Source organism: Cyanistes caeruleus, unplaced genomic scaffold, assembly GCF_971803275.1.
Source record: "Cyanistes caeruleus unplaced genomic scaffold, bCyaCae1.hap1.1 HAP1_SCAFFOLD_94, whole genome shotgun sequence".
Taxonomy (NCBI): domain Eukaryota; kingdom Metazoa; phylum Chordata; class Aves; order Passeriformes; family Paridae; genus Cyanistes; species Cyanistes caeruleus.
The window spans coordinates 805,008-832,855 of record NW_028255897.1 but is presented as its reverse complement, the minus strand read 5'-3'; the positions used below and the strand labels follow the sequence as shown (position 1 = coordinate 832,855).

Sequence of the window (27,848 nt, the reverse complement as noted above, 5' to 3'; positions counted from 1 at the left end):
CCATCAAGTCCAGCTCTTAAGATAATGGCCCCACAAGGATTGAACCCACAAACTCGGTGATGCTGGCACCATGCTCTGACCAACTGAGCTAAGAGGTCAAAATGACACAAAATTTAACTGACGAAATACAGACAATCAAGGAACTATGGCAAAGGTTTTAATACAACATCCAACTGCACAAAGAACTCTTACCATAGCCTTAACTTTGCAAACTTAGCTCATTTAACCTAAAAAGTGTTAACCCTTAAGATTTTGGGTAACATTAAGATATCCAAAAATATTCCAGGTACGTAGGATAGGAAGGAGAATAAAAAGAGACCAGAAAGACAGAAGATCTACAGAAAAACACTTCCAGAATGATCCCAGTCACTCCCACTACAATCTCAGTCACCCCCAGTATGAGCTGGTGCACCCAGCCACCCCTAGTATGGTTCCAGTCACACCCAGGCCCTCCCAGTATGATTCCAGTCATGGCCAGAGTGACTCCCTGTCACTCCCAGGATGGGCCCAGTTGCTCCCAGTCACCTCCAGTATGGTTCCAGTCCCAGCCAGCACCTTTGTGGTCACTTCCAGTATGATCCCAGCTAGTTCCAGTAGGATCCCAGTATGACCCAGCATGGGCACAGCTGCTTCCAGGATTATCCAGCATGGTTCCAGTTGCTCCCATTTACCTGCACTGTGGATTCAGTCTCTCCCAGTATATCCCAGTTGCTCTCAATCACTCCTCAGGTGCTTCCAGCCTGATCCCAGTTGCTCCCAGCCACTCCCAGTCACCCTGAGTGCAGTCCCAGTTGCTGCCAGTATGGTCCCAGTCTTGCCCAGCATGGCCCAAATGCTCCCACTCTGATCCCAGTAGGATGCCAGTTACCCTCAGGATGGTTCCAGTTGCTCCCTGTTCCTCCCAGCGTGATTCCAGTTGCACCCAGTTGGCCCCAGTATAGTTCCAGTTGCTCCCCAGATGATCCCAGCTGCTTCCATCATGGTCCCAGTTATGCCCAGCTGGAGTTGCCCCCAGTGTAGACCCTGTCACTCCCAGTTGCTCCCAGTTGTCCCCAGCATGGTTCCCATTGTTCCCAGTGTGTTTTCAGTCATCCCCAGTATGATAACAGACACTCCCAGTATATCCCAGCTGCCCTCAGCATGTCCATAGCCATTCCCAGACACTCCTAGTAATCCCAGTTAGGTGCTTGCTATCCCAGTATGATCTCAGGCCCAGTATATCCCAGTCGAACTGGGATTCACTCCCTGAATTCACAGCCCCCTCCCACCCATGGGATCATCACCCCCCCATCCCACAGGTGACGAGGGAGGGGAACCCCGGCCCAGATATCCTGGGGGGGTCCCTGGGTTGGGTTTTTGGGGGTGATGATTAGAGAATGAAGAAAACCAAAGCTGAAAAGAAAATGCCCTTTGGGGGGACATTTGGGGTTCCCAGTGGCAGCTGCTGTCAGAGGCAGCCTGGAGGAGCAGAGCCCTGTGTCCCCGAGGACCCCAAAGTGGGGATCCCAGAGAGGGGGAGCGCCATGATTTGTGGGACCCTCAATTAAATAGAGAGGGGCAGGGGGGTCTCCTTGGACCCCATGCATCCCTAAGCAGGAAATAAGGGGAGCAGGGACCATGGGACCCAAAAAACCCCAAGCATCCGTAAGTGGGGAGATGGAAATGGGGGGAACTTTTCAAATTCCTGGCACTCACATCAGCAAGAAGAGGTCAGGGACTGAGTAGATGGGGGACCGCCATTACAAGCGTGACCCCCAGAAGCTGGGACAGGGGTGAAACCCTGAACACCAAAAGGGAGAGAACAGAAATGGGAAACTTCTGGAAAGCATTTTCAGGGCCAGATTTTGGTGGTGTACAATTTTTATGGACCCCATGTCCTGGGTTGCAATGCAAGATGCAACCAAAAGTATGTATTCTATCACCATCTTTTAAAAACTAGTGGAGCAGTTTTCATTATCTCCTACATGACCCATCCCTCATAACTGGGGGATGTCTTCTGTTAATGGGCCAGCTGTTAAAACCAGGTGGGGCAGTGTTCTTTATCTCTTCCACCACCCATCCTTCCTCCAGGGAGATATCTTCTGGTAATGGGCCATTGAGTCTCACTGCAGGACTGATAAAATGACATCATCCCATTGTGAGATGCTCCACCCATGGGGAGGAGCCAAGCATTCCTGCATGGATATAATCTGGGAATCAGAGCACCACAGGCAGTCTTTCTCCACTGGATTCCCAGAGGAGAGACCAGACCCATCTACAGCACGGGAACTTTAGAGGTAATGTACACAATTCTATGGGATTATTGCTTCATTGCTTATCTGAGATTATTTTGATATCAAGATTATAATAATTTGGAGAGGGCTGTTGATTACATTTTTATCAATTTCAATGGGGGTTTCTGCTTTCCTTAGAAAACACCTTTCCTTTCAAACCAAGACCCCCCAGATGCCCTGGTGACTTCTAGAAAGGGACTTGGACAGAGGGACCTTCAAACTCAGGATGCTCATTCCTTGTTCTCTCCTGAACCAGGATTTCCCCATCCCAAACCTTGGCTGGATGGATGAGAAGGCTGCGAGGAAGAGGAAGATGCCCCAGGAATCCCAGGCAGGTGAGGAGGAAGTCACTGCCCCTTTCCCCCTCTCTCCTGCGTCTGCTGGGGACGCATTGGAGGGATCTCCTTCCCCTTCCCTCTGGCACGGAGGCAAATCCCATCCTCTCCTTGTCCTTCCTCCCCCAGACAAGAAGCTAAGAATGGAGACCAGGGAGGACAAATCCTCACAGCAGAACCTCATGGAAGAGGCCGTTTTGAGCAGCTCCACAGTGCAGGAATCCAATGGGGAGGAAAATCCCCAGAGATCCCACAGGAAGAGGGGCTCCAAACCCATCCCAGGGTGCTCTGAGGAGGAAAGACCCACCCTGTGCCGGGAAGGCGGACGGAGATCCAGCCAGGGCTCTGAGCTGGTGGTCCATGAGCAGCTTCAGGATGGGGAGAAGCCCTACAAGTGCTTGGAGTGTGGGAAGAGCTTCAGCCGGAGCAACCGCCTGATCTGTCACCAGATGATCCACACTGGGGAATGGGCCTATGAGTGTGGGCAATGTGGGAAGGGCTTCAGCTGCAGCTCCCAACTCATCATCCACCGGCGCATCCACACTGGGGAGAGGCCCTATGAGTGTGGGGAATGTGGGAAGAGCTTCAGAAACAGGTCCGACCTCAATAAACACAAACGTATCCACACTTGGGAGAGGCCCTACGAGTGTCCCCAGTGTGGGAAGAGCTTCTCCCAGAGCTCTCACTTGACCAGACACCAACAGAGTCACCAGTAAGGGAAGCCCTGCCAGTGCCCCAAGTGCAGGAAGAGCTTTGTGTACTGCTCCAGCTTCATCCCCCCTTGGAGGATCCGCATTGGGAATAGACCTGGTGATCCGTGTTCCCTGGGATCCATGCTGGGAAGACACCTGTCCCTCTTCCTGCCCATGGCAATGACATGATGAGAGATCAAAGAACATGAGAGTCTGGCCATGGCCCTGTCATTATATTCAATTCCATCTCAGGTCATTGCCAGGGGCAGGAAAAGGACTCCCTCTCCCTCACCAGAGGAGAAGAGTGTCCTTTCTTGGCAGGAGGAAATATGTGGCCAGGAAGAGCCAGTCAGTCACATTTTAGTTTTCCCTATGAATAGTTTGTCTTATCCCTTCTGTTATCCACATTGTTTCTGTTCCCGTTTGTTCCTTATCTTGTTGCTGTTCCAAATAAATTGTTCTTATCCCTGCCTGGGATCTTTGTCTTTTGTGCTTTCCATGGGAGGTGGGAGGGAAGCGAGCAGCAGCGCGGTTTCAGCAGGAGCAGGAAATTGAGGAATGCCATTCCTGAAGCCCAGCCCATGGAAACCGAGCATCCCAGCTGGTGCCAGGCCTGGTTGCCATGGCAGCAGCCTTGGGAGCGGGTCCCTGGCTGGGGGCTGCGGGAACCTCTTCCCTCTGGTGCCCAGGGACAGGAGTGGAGGGAGCGGCTGGAGCTGAGGCGGGCAGGTTTAGGCTGGATGTGAGGAAAAGGTTTTTCCCGCGAGGCTGCTGGGGCACTGAACAGGCTCCCCAGGGAAGGCTCCCAGCTCCAGGGCTGGCTGAGCTCCAGCAGCGTTTGGCCAGCGCTGCCAGGCCCAGGCTGGGATTGTTGGGGTGTCCTGTGCAGGGCCAGCAGTTGGACTGGAGGATCCCCATGGCTCATCTCAACTCAGCCAATTCTGTGGCTCTGGGATCCCATGAGCCTGGGGATGGGACTGCAAATGGTTGCCATGGCAACGGGCTCTGGCTCCAGGCCTGAGCTGGTGTCCATGGCAACCACCCCTGGCATGGGGTCTCCATGGAGCTGCCAAGGGACTGACCATAGCAACAGGGGCTGTGATGGTTGGCATGTAAATAGCATAGCAACAGGGGAGTGGTTATGGTTACCATGGAATCAGACCATAACAATGGGGCAGATGTTGCCATGGGAACAGACCATAGCAACAGGGAGACAGCTCTGGCCAGGAGCAGCTCCTGAGCACAGCCCAGCAGGGCTGGGGCCCTGCCAGGGCAGCTCAGGGACACAGAGAGCAGGCCCAGACAGTGACTGTGACACTGCAGATCTTCTTATAATCAGTGCTCCACTATGACACTGCTGGATCCCATGGAATCACAGCACCATTATGACACGCCAGGGCCCCATGGAAGTAAGGGTCCATTGTGACTCTATGGGGCTTCATAAAATCAAGGGAACACAGAACAGGTCTGGCTGCTTTGGCCTCCCAGGGGCCTCCTGACTGGTCCAACTGACCTTGACATGCTGAGGGTCTCTTCTCATCTGCTATTAAAACACTAAATTCACTAAGGCACTGTGAATTCCTTCCAACAGGAAAAAACTGTCCTGCTTCTCCAGGCATCCATGGCCAAAATTTGGATTCCACCTCCAACATTCCAATGACTGCTGTATCCAAAGACTGCTCCCAGACAAAATCTGCCATTACTGACAAATTGGGCTGGCCTTGGCCTCCTGATGTCCAGCTCTCACCTGCTTTCCAAACCCTGTGCCTCTTTCCTTCCTATGGAAAAGAATTGTCCTTCTCAGCCAGGTGCCCATGACCAAAATTGGAATTCCACCTCCAGCTTTGCCTGTTGTGAGAGACTGGAGAAGATTGTTGGCTGGAAACATTTTGTGTTTCAAAGGGGAGGAAGGGTCAGGTCCAGCCTTGTCCTGCCCTGTAACCCCAGCACTGCACTGCCCTGTAACCCCAATCCCCCCAGAGCCTCTATCCCAGCCCTGCAGTGTCTGCCAGTCCCTGGCACACCAAAGGCAATGCTCCACACCCACCTCTGGAGCCCCCAGCCCAGCTCCTGAGTGACCAAATGATGGGAAATCCCACCTGGGGAATGGCCCAGGAAGACCAAGGGGTATTTAAGGCTGACCACAAGGCAAGCACACATCTTGAGCCCGCCTCATCTTGGGATTTCTATCTGAACATTGCTGGAATCCAGGAATTGTGTTGGGGGTTAGGTGTCCTTTTTTTATCTGGCTTGCCGGTGGAATTTTTACCCATTAGCTGCGGGGACAACCTAACTGTGGGTACTTGGTGGGTGCTCGACAAAGGACAAAGAGTGGCTGGGCCCAGGCGGGGAAGGGGGCAGGAAAGGAGGGTGGGGACAGTTTTTAGCTGGCTTCCTTCGGCTTTGGGGAAAGACTTTTTTTTTTCTGGGTCACGGAGCTGCTGCGGTGGAGAGAAGGGAATTTTGCCATCCCCCAGATGGAGCTGCTGCTGCTTCTCCTTCTCCCCTCTTTGTTGGTGGCCTCGCACCCCCTGTCCTGCCGGGACGTGTGGCAGTGCCAGGCACCGCCGCGGAGCTGCTGATCCACCTCAGCCACCGGCCCAGGATCTCAGCTCATCCCTGCTGTTCCAGCTGAGTGTTCCTCAGAGCCCTGCAGGAGCACCGGGACTGCCCGCCCGAGGGGTTTGTGAAACAAAGCCTCTCCTCCATCCCGTCTCAGCAGAGAAAGCTGTCACGGGCCCACTGGTTCTGTTTTCTTGCTAATGCTGTAGTTATTGTTGTTTGTTTGCCTGGTTATACTAGTAAAGAACTGTTATTCCTACCCCCAGATCTCTGCCTAAAGGCACCTTGATTTAAAAACTATATTAATTTGGAGGGAGGGGGTCTACATTCTTTCATTCCAAGGGAGGCTCCGGCTCTCCCTAGCAGACACCTGTCATCTAGAACCGAGACAAAATCTCCTAAATATCCTACAAATTTAAAAAAAAAATCCCACATAATTGCAGAAAAATCACACACAATTCCCTAAATCTTCTCAAAACCCTATCAAACTGCAGAAAAATCCCACCAAATCTCCACAAATTTCCACAAAAATCTAAGAAAAATCCCTCAAAATTATTAAATTCTCAAAATACCAGAAAATAACGGAAAAATAAAAAAAAATTATATCAACTTCTGCAAAATCCCATAAAAATAAAAAAAAAATCCCTGAATCTTCCCAAAACCCTACCAAATTCCACAAATATCTCACAAAATCTCCTGAATATCCCACAAAATTCAAGAAAAATCCCACCAAATTGCAGAAAAATCCCATACTATTCCCTAAATGTTCTCAAAACCCTATCAAATTTCAGAAACATCCCAAAAAATCTCCACAAAATAGCAGAAAATCTAAGAAAAATCCCTCACAATTCTTCAGGTCTCCTCAAAATCTCAAAAACACCCACCAAATTCCACAACAGTACAAAAAAATCCCACCAAATTCCAGAAACATCCCACCAAATCTCCACAAAATTCCACAAAATCTAAGAAACATCCCTCACAATTCTTCAAGTCACCTCAAAATCTCTCAAGATTCCAGAAAAATATCTCACAAAATTCCCTAAATCTTTCCAAAACTCTAACAAATTCCAGAAATGTCCAACCAAATCTCCACAAAATTCCAAAGAAGCTAAGAAAAATCCCTCACAATTCTTCATGTCTCCTCAATATCCAACAAAATTACAGAAAAATCACACAAAATTGCAGAAAGCTTCTCAAAACCCCACCAAATTCCAGAAACATCCCACGAAATCACCACAAAGTTCCACAAAATCTAAGATACATCCCTCAAAATTCTTCATGTCTCCTCAAAATCCCACAAAATTCAAGAAAAATCCCACAAAATTACAGAAAGCTTCTCAAAAGCCCAACTAATTGCAGAAACATCCCACAAAACCCCCACAAATCTCCACAAAATCTAAGAAAATACCTCAAAATCCTTCATGTCTCCTCCAAATCCCTCAAAATTCTAAAAAGCTCCCACAAAATCTCCTCAATATCCTACCAAATTCAAGAAAAATCCCACCAAATTCAGAAAAATCCCATACAATTCCCTAAAGGTTCTCAAAACCCCACCCAATTCCAGTAATATCCCACAAAATCCCCACTAATTTCCACAAAATCAACAAAATTACCTCAAAATTCTTCATGTCTCCTCCAAATCCCACAAAATTCAAAAAAAATCTCACAAAAAACTTCGAATTTTCTCAAAATTCGAGAAAATTCCAGCGAAATCACACAAAACCTTCACAGAATTCCACAAAATCTATGAAAAATCTCACACTAAATTCTTCTTGTCTTCTCAAAACCCTTCAAAATTCCAGAAACATTTCACAAAATCTCCTCAATATCCCACAAAAATCAAGAAAGATCCCATAAAGTTCCAGAAAAATTTCCCAAAATTGCCTAAATCTTCTCAAAACCATAACTAATTCCAGAAACATATCACAAAATCTCCACAAATTTCCACAAAATCTAAGAAAAATCACAGAAAATCTAAGAAAAATCCCGCAAAATTGCAGAAATCTTCTCAAAACCCCACCAAATTCTAGAAAGATCCCACAAAATCTCCTCAAATTTCCACTAAAATCCAGAAGAAATTCCATAAAATTCAAGAAAAATACCACAATAATCCAGAAAAATCCCACAAAAGTGCAGAAAAGTCCCACAAAATTAAGTAATTTACATCTGTCATGGCAGTTGTAGATCCCGGCTGCTCTTGCCCCTCTTCTGCTTGCCACTTGAATTTTAGCAGTACAGCTGCAATTGCCTCTTTCAATCAGTGCTACCCACTGTTCTTTTGTCACAGGGAACTCAGGATTTTTGTTTCAGGCATCATGATCAGTAGAGATCAAAATGCTCCCAAGTCCCTCAGCACTAAGTCGAGGGGAATTAAAGCCACACAGGTCACATTTGCAGTGCTCAAACACAGCCCTGTTGCTGCTGCTGCTGCTGAAATAGAATCAACTGACAGAGGCCATCACAGAAATTGCCTCTGCAGTGGGAAATAAAATGAAAAAATCCACCAGGAGAAAGAAAAACCAGAACTTCCCAACTCGCTTCATTGTTTCTTCTGAGCAGCAGAAGAAAAAGGAACAGGGCAACTTTCAGGCAGCTCCACAAGCTCAGGGTTCTCCATTTCATTGGGAATCTGAGATGCAATTGGCCTTGTTAAAAGGATAAAAGCAAAGGGAATGAATTGGGAATTATTAGGAAAAAATGACCCTTCTTGCACACAAAGTTCACCAAGTCATTCCCTGCATTTCTCCTTTTCACATTCTTTCTCTCATCCACTGAGAGGTCCAGCTTATCACGTTCTGCTGCTTATCATCAACTGACTGTGCTCTTGATTTCTCCCAGTGCAAGAAATGTAGAATCATCTCAACTGAACACAGAAACAAACTCCCTCTGTCAGCCCATCTTCATGTTCCAGATCACTTTCCAGATGTCCATGGGGCTGTTGGAATGATGAGCTCTGCACTGCTGGCTGCAGGCTCTGGAGATTCTTTCTCCACATTCAGCCAGGCTTGTATTCCCCAACAATTCCTGGTAGCCCATCATGTTTTCTTTGGGTAGAAGAGGAACAATGAAAACCTCACCAATGGCACAACTCCCCTGTGCACAAGGAAAAGAAAGAACAAATTGTCAGGTTCTTCAAACATTTGTCCTGCTTTGCTGCAAGAGTTGTGCTGCACTCACAGTGTGGGGAGCCAAGAGAAGCTGCAGCTGGGGGCACATCTTGTGACAGGAGCTGCGCCTTGTTCTCCAGGACAGGTTTTTGGAAAGAACAGACGGGGAGAAGATTCTGGGAAAATGGAAACAGCTTTTTTAAGAAATGAAAATAAAATCCAAAGAAACAAACAATATGTTTTTCTCTATTTTTCTCTATTTATTTTTATGTTCCCCTTTTCCATCTTGCGCTGTTTCTCCATCCCGTTCATTCCAAATGGATCTCACCTCTAAGATCTGAGACTTGGCAAGTTTTAGACCCTGTAAAATACCCTGAGCTATAGCCAGTTTGCCTTGCCCTGTTTTCCTTGGACAGCAATGCTGGAGACACAAGTGCAGTGCTTGGCTCAGGTACAAATTCTGCATTCAGGGAATGTGCTCAGACGGTGTCTGACCCTCAGCAGGGACAAGGCACAGCAGCAGCCAAGGGCATTGCTGTGCCCCTGTGCAGGAGTCCAGACTCTGGCTCTTTGCTCAGCAGCGCAAAGTTGCCGTGTTCGGCCAGGCTCAGGGGCTGCCCGGGGAGCGCGGGGCTCGGGGCGGGGCCGAGCGGGCAACGGACAAACGGACACGGGGACAAACGGCCCCGGTGCTTCAGTTGCAGCGGCAGCGGCGGCAGCAGCGGCAGCATTGGAAGCAGACAAAAAGCGAATTTCTTGAATCCGTCGATTCTCCTCTCCCTCTCCAACTGTCCCGCACCCCATCCCCGTCGCCCTTTTCCTGTGTCCCCTCCTCTTCCAGGTTACCTCTCCCCGTGCCCACCCGGGCCATGCCCCCAGCCCAGCCCCGTCCCCGGCCCCGGCCCCGGCCCCGGCCCCGTCCCCGGGCGTCCCTCCGCGGTCTCGCCTCCGCCCAGCTCTGGCTGTGCTGGCGCTGGCGCCGCTGGGCGGGCATCATTGCCTGGGGCTGGGGCGGCATCGCTGCCCTTTGGCTACACCTGGCCCGACCCCGGCCCCGGCCCCGGCCCCGGCCCCGGCCCCGGCCCCGGCCCCGGCCCCGGCCCCGGCCCCGGCCCCGGCCCCGGCTCCTCCCGGGGCCCGCGGAGGACACAGGCGGTGCGGCCGCTGCCGCCGCCTCCGCTGCGGCTTCCCCGGCCCGAGCTCCGCCGCTGTCGCGTTCCAATGAGGGAACGCCTGCGGGTGCCCGGCCCGGGGAGCTCGGGGAGCGCTCGGGGGCCGTTCCTGGCCCCGGGCCGAGCACTGACGGCCGCGTCTCTTCCCCAGGGAAGGCGCAGCAGGCCCTGCAGCAGCGCTACCGAGTGGGTTCACTGCTGGGGCGCGGCGGCTTTGGCAGAGTTTTTGCGGCCACTCGGCTCTCGGACGGACTCCCGGTGAGCAGAGGGGCCGGCGGCGGGCGGAGGAGGAGGAGGAGGGGGCGGAGGAGGAGGATGGGGCTGGACACGGTGGGCGGTGAGCTGAATCCGCTGTTCCCTTTGGCTTGCAGGTGGCCATCAAAAAGGTGCCACGGAACCGCGTCCGGCACTGGGGCGAGCTGGTGAGTGAGCGGGGCCAGCGGCAGAAGCCGGGCCGTGCCGGGCGGGGATGAGCCGGGGCCCGGCAGGGTGGGAGCCGCCAGGACACCTGGAGGGAGAGCGGGCGTGGGGCCAGGGGAGGGCACAGAGCATCCCGGCCTGGCTGAGGGCTCCCCGAGCCCTGGCACGGCCTCAGCCCCACTGACGGCACCGTGCTCCTCCCGCAGCCCGACGGCACCAGCGCACCCCTGGAGATAGTGCTGCTGGACAAGGTGTCCACAGGCTTCCCCGGTGTGGTGCAGATGCTGGAATGGTTTCAGCTCCCCAACACCATCGTGATGGTGCTGGAGCGCCCGGAGCGGTGTCAGGACCTGCGGCGTTTCATTCGGGCACGGAGGTTCCTGTCCGAGGAAGAGGCGCGGGAGCTGTTCCAGCAGGTGCTGGCGGCCGTGCGGCACTGCACCAGCTGCGGGGTCCTGCACCGAGATATCAAACCTGAGAACGTCTTGGTAGACCTGGACACCGGCGAGGCAAAACTGATCGACTTCGGCTGTGGCACCTACCTGCAGGACACAGCCTACACTCAGTTTGCAGGTGAGCCCACACAGGGGCAGGCTCCCGGTCCTGGCATCTCCTGGCCCAGCCTGGGTGTGGCAGCAGGGATTCTCCCAGGACTGGGGCAGGGGCTGGGGCAGCCAGCCTGACAAAACCCCTGTGGGTGGGGGTTGCAGAGAGGGGGAGCCAGAACCTGTGCACCTGCTGGTTTGGTGTGCAGGTGAGAATGGGCTTGGACTGCTCTGCTCACCTGGATTGCCTTGGTTCATAATATGTTTTGGGCAATGCCAGCAGGGAGGATGTGGGTATGGTTTTTCCCCAGCACTGAGTGGGTATTTCCCTTTGTGTGTCATGGTCGGGCCTTGCCAGGGTTTCTGCTGCCCTCTTCCAGCACCAGTGGCTTCTTTTCCAACCCCAGGTTTGTACCCAAGTCCCAGGTGCTGGCGAGAGGGCAGCAGGTCACCCCGTGTGCCACTGGGGCAGCCCCCACATGCCCAGGGATGCTGGGGCCAGGCTCTGGGAGCAGCAGCATCCCCCTGATGAGCTCCATCCATATTCCATAGGAACACCATCATACAGCCCCCCGGAATGGAACGACTTCGGCTGGTACCATGGCGAGGCAGCGACCGTCTGGTCCCTGGGCATCCTGCTGCACGAGATGGTCTGCGGGGAGCACCCTTTCAGGAGGGGCAGGAACATCAGATGGGGCCAGCTCCCGCTGCCACAACGGCTCTCCCAAGGTGGATCCTCATCTCTGGGCACGGGGGGAACACCAGTGCTGGGAGACAGCAGCGGGCTCGTGAGCATCCCGCTCTGGCAGCTGCTGAGGAGGTGGCACATGTCCTGCTCTCCTGCTCTCCTCCAAAACAAAGAATTGATGGGAAAGTTTAGGCCCAGCTCTGAGCACAACCAGCGTGGCCTGGGCACGGGAATAGTGGGGCAAAGCCGACAGGAGCCTTCTCCAACTGACCAGTGGTTTGTGGTTTCTCTCCCCAGACTGCCAGATTCTGATCAGGTGGTGTTTATCCCTGAACTCCTTGGACAGGCCCTCATTAGAAGACCTGTCCTGTGATCCCTGGATGCAGGATATTCATCAGCCCTAGAAGAAGGGAGAGAGCCACGGGCACAGTGATGCAGGGACCTGGTAAGTTACAGCTCCACACATGCCCTGGCAATCAGCAGCAAAGAAACCCAGACTTTTTTGTCCTGCCTGTGTCACTGCACTGGGGTCATCAAATGGGAACACACAGCCCTTGTGCTGGAGCTGAGCTGCTCTGCCCAGCACTGGTGGGCACCATCTGAGCTGGTTTTGCTTGTCCTTCTTCACTGACAGCCGGGCCCTGGGCAGAACCCTGACAGCCTGGTGTCACCCCAGGGAAGAAGGAGCCCCTGGAGAAGCTGTACCAGGTGGGGCTGCTGCTGCTGCTGCTGGAGACATGGAGGACAGCAGCAAGGATGACAACCTCTTCCTCCACCTGGCCAGCGGGAGCTGGCGATGATGGACTTTGATTCTGGCACCTTCTTCAAAGCTAGGCTCCACAGTGAATTTTCAGGTAAGTCCAGACCCAGGGGGATGCTCCCAGATTTGTGCATTGGCCGGGAACCAAAGGTTTCCCCTTTGCTGGGGCAGATGCAACTGATTCCTCAGTGGCTGCCCAGCTGGTTTTTGGCAGGGCTGGGGGCGTGGGCTGGGGTGGTGACGAAATGGGAGTGGGATCCTGGCCCTGCCAACAGCCCCCAGCACCCACCGTGCCCCGGCTGGGGCTGGGGCAGCCAGCCCGACACAAACAAACCCCCATGGCAGGAGCACAGGTGGGACTCCAGAACCTGAGCACGGCTGCTTTGCTGTGCAGGCAAGGAAGGGCTTGGGCTGCTCCACTCCCCTGCTTTGCTTTGGGATCACCGTGATTTTGGGGGACAGTGCAGGGGGAAAGGGAGAAAGCATGGGCTTCCCTCACCCATGGGTGGGTTTTTCCCTAGAATGTAGGGGTTGGGCCTTCCTCAAGCTCCTGACAGACATAAGATTTTTTACCATTTTTCTTGTTTCCCCTTTTTGTCTGTAACCTATTTTCATTAATTTGTTGTTTGTTTTTCTAAAGGAAGCGTTCCAGGTGGGGTCCAGTCTGGATCAGGAAGTGCTTGGGACCAGCTGTGGCGTGGATGGGCCGTGCCCTTGGAGAAGACTGAGGACATCGTTTGGGACCAGCTTTTCTTGTGGCAGCGGATGGTGTGAGGTGGGTCCTCATCTCCTTGGCATGGGTGGGACAAGAGCTTTTGGGAGATGGCAGCGGGCACAGGAGCATCCCGCTCTGGGCAGCTGCTGAGGGGCTGGATCTGCCGTGGCTGGCTGCAGGCTGGGCACATGTCCTGCCCTCCTGCTCTGCTCCCCAAGGCAGCAGTGATGGGCAGCTTTGGGCCCAGCTCTGAGCACGGCCAGCATGGCCTGGGCACCGCGGCTGGCTGGGACAAGGGGACAGGAGCCTTCAGCTGACGGGCGGTTTCTGCTTTCTCTCCTTGCAGCCGGGCTCTGTGGATGCTGAGGCTGCTCTGGGCTCTGCCAGGGCTCTGCTGGGCTCAGCACCGGGCCGGGATCAGCCAAAGAAGAAACGCTGTGACCTGCAGCAGAGACCTGAGCATTTTGGCAATGCAGCTCAAGTCTGCACAGTGTCCACCTCCAAGGGAAAACATGGCACCCCCAAAAATTAAACTTGTTCCATAACTTCTGAAATGAAATCCATCTGGGATGACCCCAAATGACATTTTTCATCTTGCTCAAGCTGTAGCTCAGCCCTTCTCTGAACAGTTGTGTCCCCACACCTGCCTTTTACTTCACAACTGCTCCCTCCTTTCCCCCAGTGAGTTCCCAGCCCATCACAGTCTCCATCACACTGCAGCCTTCCTTGATGCCCCTCAGCACGAGGAAGGCCAAGCCCCAGTCTCAGGGACTCATCCTGTCACTGGCTGAAGAGCAGCAATGTCTGTCTGTGCCAGGGGCTCTTGGATGTCTCTGTATCCATGGACAGAAGGGTCTGTCTGTGCCAGGGGCTCTTGGATGTCTCTGTATCCATGGACAGAAGGGTCTGTCTGTGCCAGGGGCTCTTGGATGTCTCTGTATCCATGGACAGAAGGGTCTGTCTGTGCCAGGGGCTCTTGGATGTCTCTGTATCCATGGACAGAAGCTCTGTCCTTGCAAAGGTTTCCATAATATCTTGGTACCCATGAGTATGGAATGAACACAGAGAGTGAAAGTGTCAGTCACGTTGTTTGCACACTCCTTCCTTTCCATACAAGACACATCCATGCACACCCCCACGTACAGATACATTAAAAGGATAGGGATGGATAGAGATTTCCCACAGAGCTCTAACTTTGGCAGAACTCACCTTGTAAGCCATGGCCAGGGCATTTTTTTCCCAGCTCTGTGTCAGTAGGTGTCCAAGAGCTGAAGGGAACAGCATTTAGAAGCAGTTTCAGGATTTCTAGGCAGGAAAGGGAGCTGACAACCATCCACATAACTCACCATATTCGTCGGGATGGGCTGCTGGTTCTTTAGGAATATGGCACAATGGAGACACGAGACTTGGGATAATCCCAGCTCTCTGTGGATCTGTGCAAAGGGGGAGCAGCAGAAACACCTTGTGTCTTCTTTGGGAACACAAGGTCCAAGGAGCTGGGGTGGCAGAGCGTGACCTGGGCTGGTGGCAGGTGAAGTCCCATTTCATGACATCCCAGAGTGGCACAGGACAAAGCTCCAAGCAGCCACAGCCCCACTGAGGAAGTCCTTGGAGTGCAGCACATCCCATAGGAAAAGCTGCATTCCCTCAGTCCATTGGCATTTATCACTTCCATTTGCAACACTTTAGGTCCAAGTTTCAAACTGCAAAATTTTGACACTCAAGACACAGTCATGAAGAACACGTATTTCAATTTCCTATTCCTTTAATTGCAGTGTAAAATATCTTCATATTGGAAAACATCCATCAAATCTGTCAAGGAAGGCAGCTAATGGATCCTTTCCACTAGCACGTGTACAAACTAAGGAACTAAAATCAAAGCTGAGTTCTCTTTTTCAGAAGATCAGTTACCTCTTTATTACTCCAGAGTTATAGATGATTTTTCACTACACATTTGAGGGTAATTTTTATCTTTCATTTCTTTTTTATGTTTTCTTTTCTGGTTTTTAGGTTTTTGTTTTGGTTTTTTTTGTTGTTGTTGTTGTTGTTTTTTTTTTACAGAAAGCATGTCCTAGAAAAGGCACGTCCTTTGCTCCTGGTTCCCGTGTGGAGCAGCTCCCTTCCCGCTGGCTGAGCTGCTCAGGCAGAGCCCGGCAGCTCCTGGCCCTGCAGGGCTGAGGCTTTTCCCCGTTGCTGGGCACAGACTGATGGAGCAGCACTGCTGAACACGGGCACACGCAGAGGGAGCAGAGCAGCTGCCTTTGCCCACCTGAAGCTCCAAGGCCAAACTCTGAGCAGGCACGGCTGCAAGAGACTCGCAGGCTCCCTGTTGGCTCTGCTGCCCCACTTGTGCCCGGCCCAGCTCTGCGGGAGGCAGAGGGAGAACAAGGGGCAGCTCCCTCCCAGCCCCAGCCCAGGGACCCCTCCAGCCCCGGGCCTTGGGCCACTGTCAGCACCCGCTGCTCCAGCCACCGCTTCTGCTGGCACTGACAGCAACAACCAAACTGGGGCTGGTCCCCAGGGAGCAGCAGCAGTGCCTGGATCTGATCCCTCAGCCTGGGGCAGCCCCCTGGGGGAACAGAGGGCACAGCAAGAGGGACAAAACCAGGCAGGGGCAGAGACTGGGAAGAGCCAGAGCTGGGAGCAGGAACAGCTGCTTCATTGCACTCCTGGAGAAAGCTCTTGGCTGGCTCAAAGCACTGAAAGGTGTGAAAGGCAGAGAGGAGGCCACACCAAACAATGCTCCTGTTTTCACACCCTCCTGTAGTAAATGGAAATGATTTGTCCTATCTAAATTGTAACTATTTGGAAAGTTATTATTAGGAGCAATCAAGGGAATTGGTGTTACAAGGCAGATGTACCCCTGTACAGATGTTACATGTTAAAATTAAGATAGAGGATGTAGATTTGAGATAAGAAATATCCTAAGACAAAATCGACCTTGAGATGGATAAAATTGGAACAACTTTAGGCATAGGGCCTGAAAATTATAAAATATAAGACTAATTAGTGGAGCACAATGCTTACTTACATAACACAACGCTTAGTATGCACACACAGCCTGTGAGGTTATCAAAAGAACAATGAGGATGAGTGTAAGCCTTCGTCCAAAAGACCACCAAAAGAAGACTGAAGACCCCGTAGCAACAAGTGAAGCATGCACCATGAAGAATTGTGATGTAAAATTAAAGAATCAGAAGTAACATGAGACTTACTGGAAACATGAATGAATATGTATAAGTATACAGTATATAAGTTTAGTTTGAATTGCTTTATTTCATATGTAAGGGGCTTGAGAAGCCCTCTCCGTACCCCAGTCAGTTTTGCTTATGCTTTAATCATAATTACTGGCAAGCTATATTCATATATATATTCATATATATATACACATATGTATATATATATGAATATATTCACTAAATTGTACTCTTTTAAGAAATTGTATTCCTTCTATATCAAATTGCTACTTAATCCACTAAATTATATTCTTTTATTAAATTGGATTCTTGTATTCAATTCACTAAATGGTATAATTTTTTTCTTCTTATTACACTGCTGTTAACTCAATAACCCTAGCTGTCCAAATTTCAATTTGATTTATGACACTGCCCTTGGGTGAGTTACAGCCACAGCGAGAGGGAGGAGGAGATGATCCCACCCATGGCTGCTGCTGGCTCCAGACATTTGCTGAGATAAAGCTGAACCAGAGCTTCAGCATCTCCCCCAAAATCACAGAATCACAGAATGCCTTGGCTTGGAAGAGACCTTAAAGTTCATCTCATTCCACCCCCTGCCATGGCAGGGACACCTTCCACTATCCCAGGCTGCTCCAAGCCCCATCCAACCTGGCCTTGGACACTTCCAGGGATCCAGGGGCAGCCACAGCTTCTGTGGGCAAGCTCTGATCTCTGCCCAGGTGAGCAGGGACAGGAGCCGAGGGAACGGCTGGAGCTGGGCCAGGGCAGGGCTGGGCTGGAGATGAGCAAAAGCTTCTTCCCCCCCAGGGGGCTGGGGCAGTGCCCAGGCTCCCCAGGGAATGGGCACGGCCCCGAGGCTGCCGCAGCTCCAGGAGCCTTTGGCCAGCGCTGCCAGGTGTGATAAACGGGCCAGGAGACCAGCTCCTTTTAAAAAGGCCTTTATTAAGCAGCACAGCTCTGGGGTGGGGGCCCAAGGGGTCGCGCACACTGCCACTGCTCCCACTGGACACCGCAGAAGAGGAGGATCCGTGCAGCTCTGTCACTAGGGCAGAGCTGGGCCTTCCTTCCTCACGGGAGTCCCCGGGAAGACTCATTCTTTCAGGCTCGTAGTCTAGGCTGTCATCCCAGTCGAGTCTCCTTGAAGTTATGTCGGCCTCTGGAAAGAAGCCAGGGGACTCCTCTGGGTCTTCCTTGTTAGATGGTGCTGGTTCTATTCCTTCCCTTTTGCGTGGCTCGTTGTTTTGGGGTCTTTTCCAGTCTGGGTGCATCCCATAAGTCTCTGGTCTCTCTCGTTTGCATAAAAGTCAGTATGTCATCTTCCTCCTCAGGACGGTACAGCAACTCGGGGCAGGGATACAATGTTGGCATGTGGGAGTCTAGGAGCAGTGGGGGCAGTGCCTGGCTGAACACAGAACAAGAAACACAGGGTACAGCAACTTGGGAGAGGGGGCAGGGCCTGGCTGAACAAGGAACATAAACATGGGGTACAGCAATTTGTGACAGGGGTACAAGGTAAGTAAACCTGGGACAGGGGTACAAGGTAAGTAAGGAGTTTACAAACAGCAACTGGAACGTATTCTTAACAATATCCTGGGACAGGGGTACAAGGTAAGTGAGGAGTTTACAAACAGCAACTGTAACATATTATTCTTAACAATATCCCCCCTCTTATATTTTGATCGGGCTCTAGCCCGCATCAACCATTAACTTCTGGCTCTTGAGAATATTTATCTCTTAATTCTCGATATTGCTCATATATTTCCCTGGCAGTTTTGTGCTCTCGATCCTGACTTTGAGTCTCCATTAACATGATCCTGGCCTGCTTCTTATCTTTTATTTCAGGGATCTGGATGCTTGCTTGTACTGTGGTAGTCACTGTCTTGATTAGGCAGGGGAGTAAACAGGGTAGGAACAAGAAACTTGCAAATGCACAGACAGCAATAAAGACTATTTTTTTCCACCACCCTCCCTTGAAGGACCAAAGGTCATTCTACCAGTCTGAGTTCACCAGAGGAGTCCATTCCTGGGTGCCCACATAAGCTATCTTTCGTATTTCTTTTGAGATGTTTTTGATTACCTCACTCTTATCATCTATCTCCAGGCAACATTCAGAGGAATTAAACTTTCCACAAATGCCTCCTTCATCTGCCAATAGGTAGTCCACCGCCAGCCGAATCTGATAGACTACAGCCCTGGTTTGTGCCAATTGTGTGCTAATGTGGTCTAAAGCAAGGGCAGTTCTGTTTGACACCACTTCCAATACTGCCTGGAGACGGATGATTCGGTTTAACATATAGACTGGGGTACGATACTCCCAGGATCCATCCTGGGCCCACGTGGCCGGTCCATATGTCTTAATTATTTCTTCAGGGGTCCAGATCTTCCCCTTCCATTTCTGATTGCTTCCTAGGTCCATTACATGCCTCTTCTTTCGACTGCCTTTTTTTAAGTTATCATACAAGGGGACTCTCAAGTATGACCCTGATTCCTTAGGTAGGAGGAAAAAAGCAGGCTTTATTATCCCTATTGTGCAGCTTCCTGCCCAATCCCCTGGGAGGTGGGTATAGGCAGTGCTCCCACAAATCCAAAATAAATACTCAGGGGCCTTCCAGAAAGTGTCCTGTGTGTCTGTAGGATGTTCCCAGTATTTTGAGAGTTCTCTTAACCCCCAAAAAGGGTTTATTCCTTTTTCTGCGCACCCATTCAGTTTGTACCCCTCATGATAAATACACCCCTTTCCTTTCTCCCAGTGGCCCAGTACCTGTTTGGTTCTTGGGGGATCCACCTGCTACCTGAGTCTTTCACAGTCAGGTATCTTTTGCAGGCCATTTTTCCCACAGGGGTTTTGTATCTTTTCCCTGTCCTTTTAATGCATTTTTCCCCAATCACTCTTGTTTTTAGATCCCATTGTTCTCATCCCCTGTTCCCTGTCTGGGGTTTCTGCTCAGTTAATTTCCACCTTAGAATGTCTAAAGGTGCCAGGCTGATCCCTTCCCAGGGCCAAATATCTGACACCTGGGTGTTCCCACATACCCAACAATTGGTTAAGTTTAACCCTCTGCTGATTCTTCTCCATCAGGTCAATGAATAGGTTCTTACCTCGTGTTTCATCCAGATCACCTTTCTTTATCTTCAATTGTTTTTCTTTTATTACATCATTCAGTCCCTCCTGTTCAAAGCAGAGCCAGGATTCTCCTACAGGGCATTCTCCAAGCAGACCTTGCCTAAATGAGGCAGTATTTCTAGTAATCCAATATGTCTTTCCTTCCTCCTGACAGGTTTCCAATTTGGTGTGATCAAAACAGGTGGGATTGATGTTTGTGTGGACCCTCATCAGTGATCTTAGATCCTCTCCATCATATAGGGGATACATGCTTCTCCACTGTCCCCTATCCCAAGGCTCACCAGCTGGACCAACATCAGTCCACCTAAGAGTCCGGTATGAGCTAGTTTTGTTTTAGGGAGCTTCATGGCTCACCTTCCCTGTTAGCCTCACCCGGTCTTGCCTCTTAGGTTTTTTTTTTTGGGGGGGGGATCAGGAGAGATGGTATGGTCTTTCTTCTCCCACCTTCTTTAATTTAGTTGCCTTTTTGGAGAATGTTCTGTGGGAGAAGTTAATGGGGGGGGAGTTTCATTCAACCAACTTTGCTAACATCAAAATATTTAACAGCAACAACCACAAGAACTTTAAAAACACTCCTACTTAAACCAACTCACTCAGCAGAGGTCTGCAGTCTTTGTTTATATTCTTTCTCTCTCAGTCTATTTCTGGCTGCCTCTTTATCCTGGTTTAGGGCAAATTTGGGAGAAAACTTCCGGGGGGGGGCTCCCCCCCGGGAAGCAAACCCACGTGGCTCTTTTCCCCCCACCCCCCAACCAGTTCGGGAAGAGATTTCTCTGAGAGAAGTGGAAAAAACCTGTTCATTTCACAGGCACAGCACTACCCAGCACAAAAATGAATGATATCAAATTACAAAACCTCTCGCCCTTCAGAAGAGATGACAAACTTCAGAGGGTCTCTTTCCTGGGGGTGTTCGCTCTGTTATCAGTCCCTCTGGCGCTGGAAAATGCCGCTGCCCAGGCTGGGCTCCCGGTAGTCCATGGGTGCAAGCTCCCGGTGCTCCCGAGTCCCCAGTCCAGAGCAAGTTCAATTCGTTTCAGGAAAAGGGAAAGAAAACAGTCCAGGAAGACCTCTCTGCTCCAGCTAGTTGGAAAGCCAAGGCGATTTGTGTCTTGTTGTCTGTCTGTGCTGTAGTCAAAACTCCCGATGCAGGGGGGAGCAAATACAGTCTGATAACAGACTTGGTGCTTCTTTTCCACTCACTTTTACTCTCAGATGGAATTTTGAGAATACAGAACCTGTGTCTGAGTTAGGTGGACGAATGGGGATACAATTTAACATCATAATCAACCCAGGACTTTCCACCCCTTATCCCCATATTGTTGACTTACTGCTAAAACTAACATTCTAACTCTGCACACATTTACATACATAGAAACTTCCCCTCCGTTTTACCCAAAAAATACAAACAGTATATCCATCATGCCCCTGTCAAGCCCCACAACAAGCTACTGAATCCAGACCCCCCCCACACTGGAGAGCTGCAGGATTCCCCACTCTCTCATTTTTACTTACTCAATACACTATCTTTCACTTGCTCATACCTTCAATACTTACACATTTCCTTCTGTTTCATGTCTGCGTGGTGTAAGGTACAGACAATGGCAGTAACCTTTTACCCAATGATCAGTTCTCCCTGAGGAGAACATCGTGTTGTTCCATGTCTCTGCATTATCTACCATGTACAACCTGGTCCTTGAGCAAAGACAACCCCACGAATGGGTTTGTCTGTGCCCGAGGTAGAATTGACCCAAACTGTCTTCCCTAGCAGACCTCTGACATGTACTACTGGGACTTTGTCTCCGTCTACTACATGTAAAGACTCAGACTGGGCAGGACCTGCTCGGTTGGTGGAATCTCTGGTATTGACTAACCAGGTGGCCTTTGCTAGATGTTGCTCCCAAGTATAGGTTTTCTCTCAGAAAATGATCACACAACCCTTGGGTTCCCCAATGAGTCAGTTCATGTATCTCATTTAATATTTTCCAGGCTTGTTCAGAAACTTTCGCCCATCTGAGGTTAACTATTCTCCTTGTTCTCCTTGAGACAGTTCTAATTTTTTATTACTTCCCACTCTTTCTTGGTAAATATTGGTTCCTTCTTTCCGTCCTCTTCAGTTACTACCTCATCTAGTTTAAAAACTTTTACTGATTCCTTTGGATCTAAGGCCACTTCTTTAGCTGCTTGGTCAGCAAGTTGGTTCCCTCTGCTTTCTAAGGAGTCTCCCTTCTGATGCCCCTTCGTGTGGACCACTGCAATCTCTGTGGGTTTGGTCAAGGACTCTAATACTGATTTAATCAGCCCTTCATGTGCCAGGTTCTTCCCTTTGGAGTTCAGGTAGCCTCTCTCCTCCCAGATCTTACCAAAGGTATGGACTATCCCAAAGGCATACTTTGAATCTGTATAGATGGTTCCTTTTTCTCTCTCTAGCAAGTCCAGACCCCTCTTTAGAGCATGAACCTCACAGCACTGAGCTGACCAACTGGGGGGTAGTCTCCCTTTTTCTAGGACCTCTAGTTTTCCTTCCCCTACCTCTATGACCACTGCATTCCCTGAATATCTTTTCCCCTCCACCACCCTGGAGGAACCATCAGTAAATAGTACCTTCCCATAGGGCAGGGGTACATCTCCCAGATCCTCCCTCACTTTGGTTTGGAGATTTACCAATTCTAAGCAGTCATGTTCTAATTCAGGCAGAGGCTCCCCTGACAAAAATTGTGCCGGGTTCAGGCCCTTGGAGGTTACTAGCTCCAAACTGCTAGTATCCATTAGGATGACTTCATATTTTAATATCCTGGCATCTGTCAGCCACTGCTGAGCCTTTCGGCTCAAGATTGTTTTTAAATCATGTGGCGTGTGGACTCTGATCTTACCCTGTAGGGTTAGCTTTTGGGCCTCTTCTATTAAAATGGCAGCAGCAGCTATTGATTGCACGCAGGTGGGCCACCCACGAGCTACCAGGTCCAGCAGTTTGGATTGACAGGCTATGGGCTTACGACATCCTCCCCATTCCTGGGTCAGAATCTCATATGCAGTCCCTTCTTCAGAGTTGACAAACAAATCAAATTCTTTTTTTTTTTTTAAGTCAGGCAGGCTTAAAACTGGTGCTGAGGACAGCTTAACCTTCAGCTGATTTAATTGCGCTTCATCTTCAGCTGTCTACCTTATGGGTTCACAATCAACTAGCTTTTCATAAAGAAACTTGATGCTCTGGGTATATTGTTCCATCCATAGTTTGCAATTATCTAAAAAGGCTTAAGAGTTTTCTTATGTCCCTCTTTGTTTTTGGTGCAGGTATGGCTAGAATGCCTGATACTCTCTCTGGGCTCAGTTCCTCTTCTGGTTTTCAGATGCTGGTACAGTTGGGAGCACATCCAAGGATCTTTAGTACCATACCAAGGCCACTGTCCTTGCATCTCTAGTTTGGGCCAGACCTCTATACAGTAATGGATCATCTTGATCCGGTCTAGGCCTTTGGTGGCCTCTTGTGCATCCCAGCAATTTAACGTTTGCCCTAATGGGCTACCAGGGGGAATGGTTCTGGTGGCCTCTTCATTCCCCTTGGGACCTACTCTCTTACTTAAACATTGTCTCATTGCTCCTCCTATCTCCGGGCCTTCACTTAAAAAAACTTACGGTGCCTCTACTTGAACGAAACTGTAACTGACAGACTACACAACCTCTAACTAAAAACTGGCCCTTACTTAAATTGAACTTTATAAAGGTACTCCTACTCAAACTAAAAATTTCTAATGACAGACAACTGACCTTTCAAACCTCAACAAAAACTCACACTCTAGGAATTCACTCTCTCCTCCTTTCACACTAGGGAATACACTCAATCTTCTCACACAGGAATCCACACCCTTTCTTACACTTGGCCGGCCTTCCACTCACACTTTGAATTTTCTGGGGCTTGCAGTCTCCGCTTGCCCCGGGGGTTAGGTCCCAGCGGGGCTTGCAGGTTCCGCTTGCCCCTCCCTACACCCCAATCCCGTTCCCCTCGCGCCTCGCCTCCCTGACCCCCTTGCCAGCGAAGACTATGAGCACTCCTGGGTCGACGTCGAGGGGACCCTAGCACTAGACGCTCCTGGGACCTTCCCCCGTCCCTGTCTCAGTGCCGTCCACAAGATTTGGTCAGCAGGGCTCACCCCGGAAGCCCCTGCCCCTCCGCTCCCTGACTATCCCCCTTCCCCAGTGAGAATAGCTTCTGCGCGAGGGCTGACTGTAAGTGAGTGGTGGGAGAATTCCCCCTTGCCTCCTAGCCACTCCGCCCACCAGGGAATGGCTTCGGCTAAGGGATGCGTGAGTGTATTACTCTAGCTGCCTCGCCCGCCCGCGCAGACTACCTGCCCCTGTGCTCTCCGGCAGCAGGTTAACGACCTCCCTTCTCAGGAACCCCCTGAGCCGAGACTGAGCCGCGACAACTAGAGCCTTTCAGCACGTCCTGTGTCACAGACCCTGGGAAGCGAGGGCCCTTCGCTGACAGCCTGGTGCCGGTAGGGCCTGGGGACCCCCAATTCCAATTCCCCGGTCAGGTCGTCTGAGTACCCAAGCAGGGGGGGTGTGTTCACTCACACCTAACCTAGGCACCCCCACACACCACCCCGGGAGTTACCTAGATTGCCTGCGTGTGACTCTCACTCACCTAGGCCTTCCACACGCCCGGAGCAGCCTAGGCTGTTTAGCCCTTTTCAGTAGAGGGGCCTACCCCTATGTGCGCCACTCACTCTCTTAGGTACCCTCTGCGCACTCAGAGGGGGGGCTTTTATCCCCAGGAGATGCCTCACTCGTTTCTCTGGGCCCAAGTGAGCCTCTTTCGCTTCCTGCTGCTCCCGGCTGGCCCCCTCGCGGGAGTCCAGAACCGCGGTACTGGGCAGTCCGCAGTCGCCCCGGGGGTCTGAGCTGCCAGCCCCCGTCTCACTCACACATCCACTCATTCGCCTCCTACTCCCGCCACCGGTGGCTTACCCAATCTGGCGCTCTTCTCCGATGTTGATCCCAGGCTGTTCTTCTGGGTCCAGTATAGCCAGCTGTCCCTTGGAGGCCCAATAGGGTGGGCAGCTGTGCCGTCCCTGGTCCTCTTCAGGGCGTGGCTATCCCGGACGAGCCCCCAAGCTGTGATAAACGGGCCAGGAGACCAGCTCCTTTTAAAAAGGCCTTTATTAAGCAGCACAGCTCTGGGGTGGGGGCCCAAGGGGTCGCGCACACCGCCACTGCTTCCACTGGACACCACAGAAGAGGAGGATCCATGCAGCTCTGTCACTAGGGCAGAGCTGGGCCTTCCTTCCTCACGGGAGTCCCCAGGAAGACTCATTCTTTCAGGCTCGTAGTCTAGGCTGTCATCCCAGTCGAGTCTCCTCAAGGTTATGTCAGCCCCTGGAAAGAAGCCAGGGGACTCCTCTGGGTCTTCCTTGTTAGATGGTGCTGGTTCTATTCCTTCCCTTTTGTGTGGCTCGTTGTTTTGGGGTTTTTTCCAGTCTGGGTGCATCCCATAACTCTCTGGTCTCTCTCGTTTGCATAAAAGTCCGTATGTCATCTTCCTCCTCAGGACGGTACAGCAACTCGGGAAAGGGATACAATGTTGGCATGTGGGAGTCTAGGAGCAGTGGGGGCAGTGCCTGGCTGAACACAGAACAAGAAACACAGGGTACAGCAACTTGGGAGAGGGGGCAGGGCCTGGCTGAACAAGGAACAAGAAATATGGGGTACAGCAATTTGCGACAGGGGTACAAGGGTAAGTAAACCTGGGACAGGGTACAAGGTAAGTAAGGAGTTTACAAACAGCAACTGTAACATATTATTCTTAACACCCAGTATGGGGGATGATGTGCATGGTGTGTTCCCAGTCATTCTCAGATACTCCCAGTATGAGTCCAGTCACTCCCAGTATGATCCAAAATTGGATTGCTGGGAGGCCTCATGGAATCCTGGAGACCATTGTGACACTCTAGGGCCCCATGGATCCGTGGTGACACCAGGTTGGCTGGGAGTGTTGATGTGCTGCATGGTAGGAGGGCTCTGCACAGGGAGCTGGACAGGCTGGATCCAGGGCCCAAACCCAACAAGGTGAGGTTTAACAAGTTCAAGTGCCAGGTCCTGCACTTTGGCCCCAGTGACCCCTGCAGTGCTACAGGCTGGGGACAGAGTGGCTGGACAGCAGCCAGGCAGAAAGGGAGCTGGGGCACTGATGGACAGCAGGCTGGGCATGAGCCAGCAGTGTGCCCAGGTGGCCAAGGAGGCCAATGGCTCCTGGCCTGGATCAGGAACAGTGTGGCCAGCAGGAGCAGGGCAGGGATTCCTCCCCTCTACTCTGCACTGGTTGGGCAGCACCTCAAGTGCTGTGTCCAGTTCTGGGCCCCCAATTTAGGAAGGCCATGGAGGGGCTTGAGTGTGTCCAGAGAAGGGCAACAAGGCTGGTGAGGGGTCTGGAGCACAAGTCCTGTAAGTGATAGTAAAAGGTCTCAAAATGTTATAAAATTTGGGGACTTAGAAAGGAAGTTAGGTTTGGAAAGGCCTTGGAAAAGTAGGCCCTGGGAAATTTTAGGCCTTGTACTTGCTAAAGATCAGGTCAAACTGCACCTGTGTAGTCAGTAGATGATCATGATGCAATTGTTAGATGTGATTGGATATAATTATTGTTTAAAGAACATGAGGAACAATGTGAGGGGGCTGGGGGGTATCACGAGAAATCCATGCTTGGGTAAAAACAATGCTTACAATAGAACAATGTAAGTTTAATAATTAATATGTAAGTTATATAATGATAGAGTATAAATTGTTCAGTTCCAAACCAAGATGGGTCAGATTTAGGTATGTGTACCCCTGACACCCAGATCTCTTAATAAAGCACCTGCATATGATCATTTGTGATTATGTGTGTTCCTGAATGCTAACCATTTCATCAGATTTTACTGGAATTTTGTGAGATATTTGTGGAATTCTATGGAATTTTTGTGGAATTTTGCAGGATATTGAGGGTATTTTGTGAGATGTTTCTGGAATTTGGTAGGATTTTGAAAAGATTTAGGGCTTTTTTTAATTTTTCAGCAATTTTGTGAAATTTTGCTGAAATTTAATGGGATTTTGAGAAAATTTAAATAATTTTAAGGGATTTTTCTTGAATTTTCTGGGATTATCTTGAAATTTGAGGGATTTTTATTGAATTTTGTGGGATGTTGAGAAAATGTAAACATTTTTCTGGGATTTTTCTGGAATTTTGTGGTATTTTTTTGGAATGTTGTGGAATTCTCTGGACTTTTGTGGGATTTTGAAGAGACTTGAAAAATTTTGAGGGATTTTTCTGGATTTTGTGGAAATTTGTTGAGATTTTGTGGGATTTTTCTGGAATTTGGTAGGGTTTTGAGAAGATTTAGGGCGTTTTGTGGGATTTTTTCACTATTTCATAATGCTTTTCAAGATTTTTGTGGGATTTTGAGAAAATTTAAAGAATTTTATGGGATGTTTCAGGATTTTTTTGGGATATTGAGGAGACTTGAAGAATTTTGAGGGATTTTTCCTAGATTGTGTGGAAATTTGTAATGATTTTGTGGGATTTTCCTGGAATTTGGTAGGGTTTTGAGAAGATCTAGGGAGATTGTTGGTATGTTTGAGGAATTCTGTGGGATGTTTCTGGAATTTTGTGAGATTTTTCTGGAAATTTGTGGGATTTTGAGGAGACTTGAAGAATTTTGAAAGGTTTTTCTAAGATTGTATGGAAATTGGAAAAGATTTTGTGGGATGTTTCTGGAATTTGGTAGGGTTTTGAGAAGATTTAGGGAATTTTGTGGGATGTTTCTGGAATTCTGTAGCATTTTTCTGGAATTTTGTGGGATTTTTGTGGAATTTTGAAGGATTTTGACGAGACATGAAGAATTTTGGGGGATTTTTCGTAGATTGGAAATTTGCAAAGATTTTGTGGGTTGTTTGTGGAATTTGGTAGTGTTTTGAGAAGGTTTAGGGAATTTTGAGGGTTTTTTCACAATTTCGTGATGCTTTTCTGGAATTTTGTGGGATTTTGAGAAATGTAAAGAATTTTGTGGGACGTTTCTGGAATTTTGTGCGGTTTTTTTGGAATGTTGTGGAATATTCTGGAATTTGGTGAGATTTTGTGGATACTTGAAGGATTTTCCAAAGATTTCCTTAGATTGTGTTTAAATTTGTAAAGATTTTGTGGGAAGTTTCTGGAATTTGGTAGGGTTTTGAGAAGATTTTTCTGGAATTTTGAGGGATGTTTGTGGAATTTGGTAGGGTTTTGAGAA

General features: G+C 50.1%; 1 protein-coding gene across 1 annotated transcript in view; it reads left to right on the top strand.

Annotated features, from left to right (window-relative positions):
* LOC147646533 (serine/threonine-protein kinase pim-1-like) overlaps positions 1-21,406 on the top strand; it is a 31,892-nt gene extending 10,486 nt beyond the window's left edge. Inside the window, exons 2-4 of the mRNA XM_086873311.1 lie at positions 10,768-11,134; positions 11,659-11,894; positions 21,356-21,406. Coding sequence (XP_086729437.1) covers positions 10,768-11,134; positions 11,659-11,894; positions 21,356-21,406 — 654 coding nt within the window. The remainder of the gene's footprint in view (positions 1-10,767; positions 11,135-11,658; positions 11,895-21,355) is intronic.
* The last annotated feature ends 6,442 nt before the right edge of the window (positions 21,407-27,848 follow it).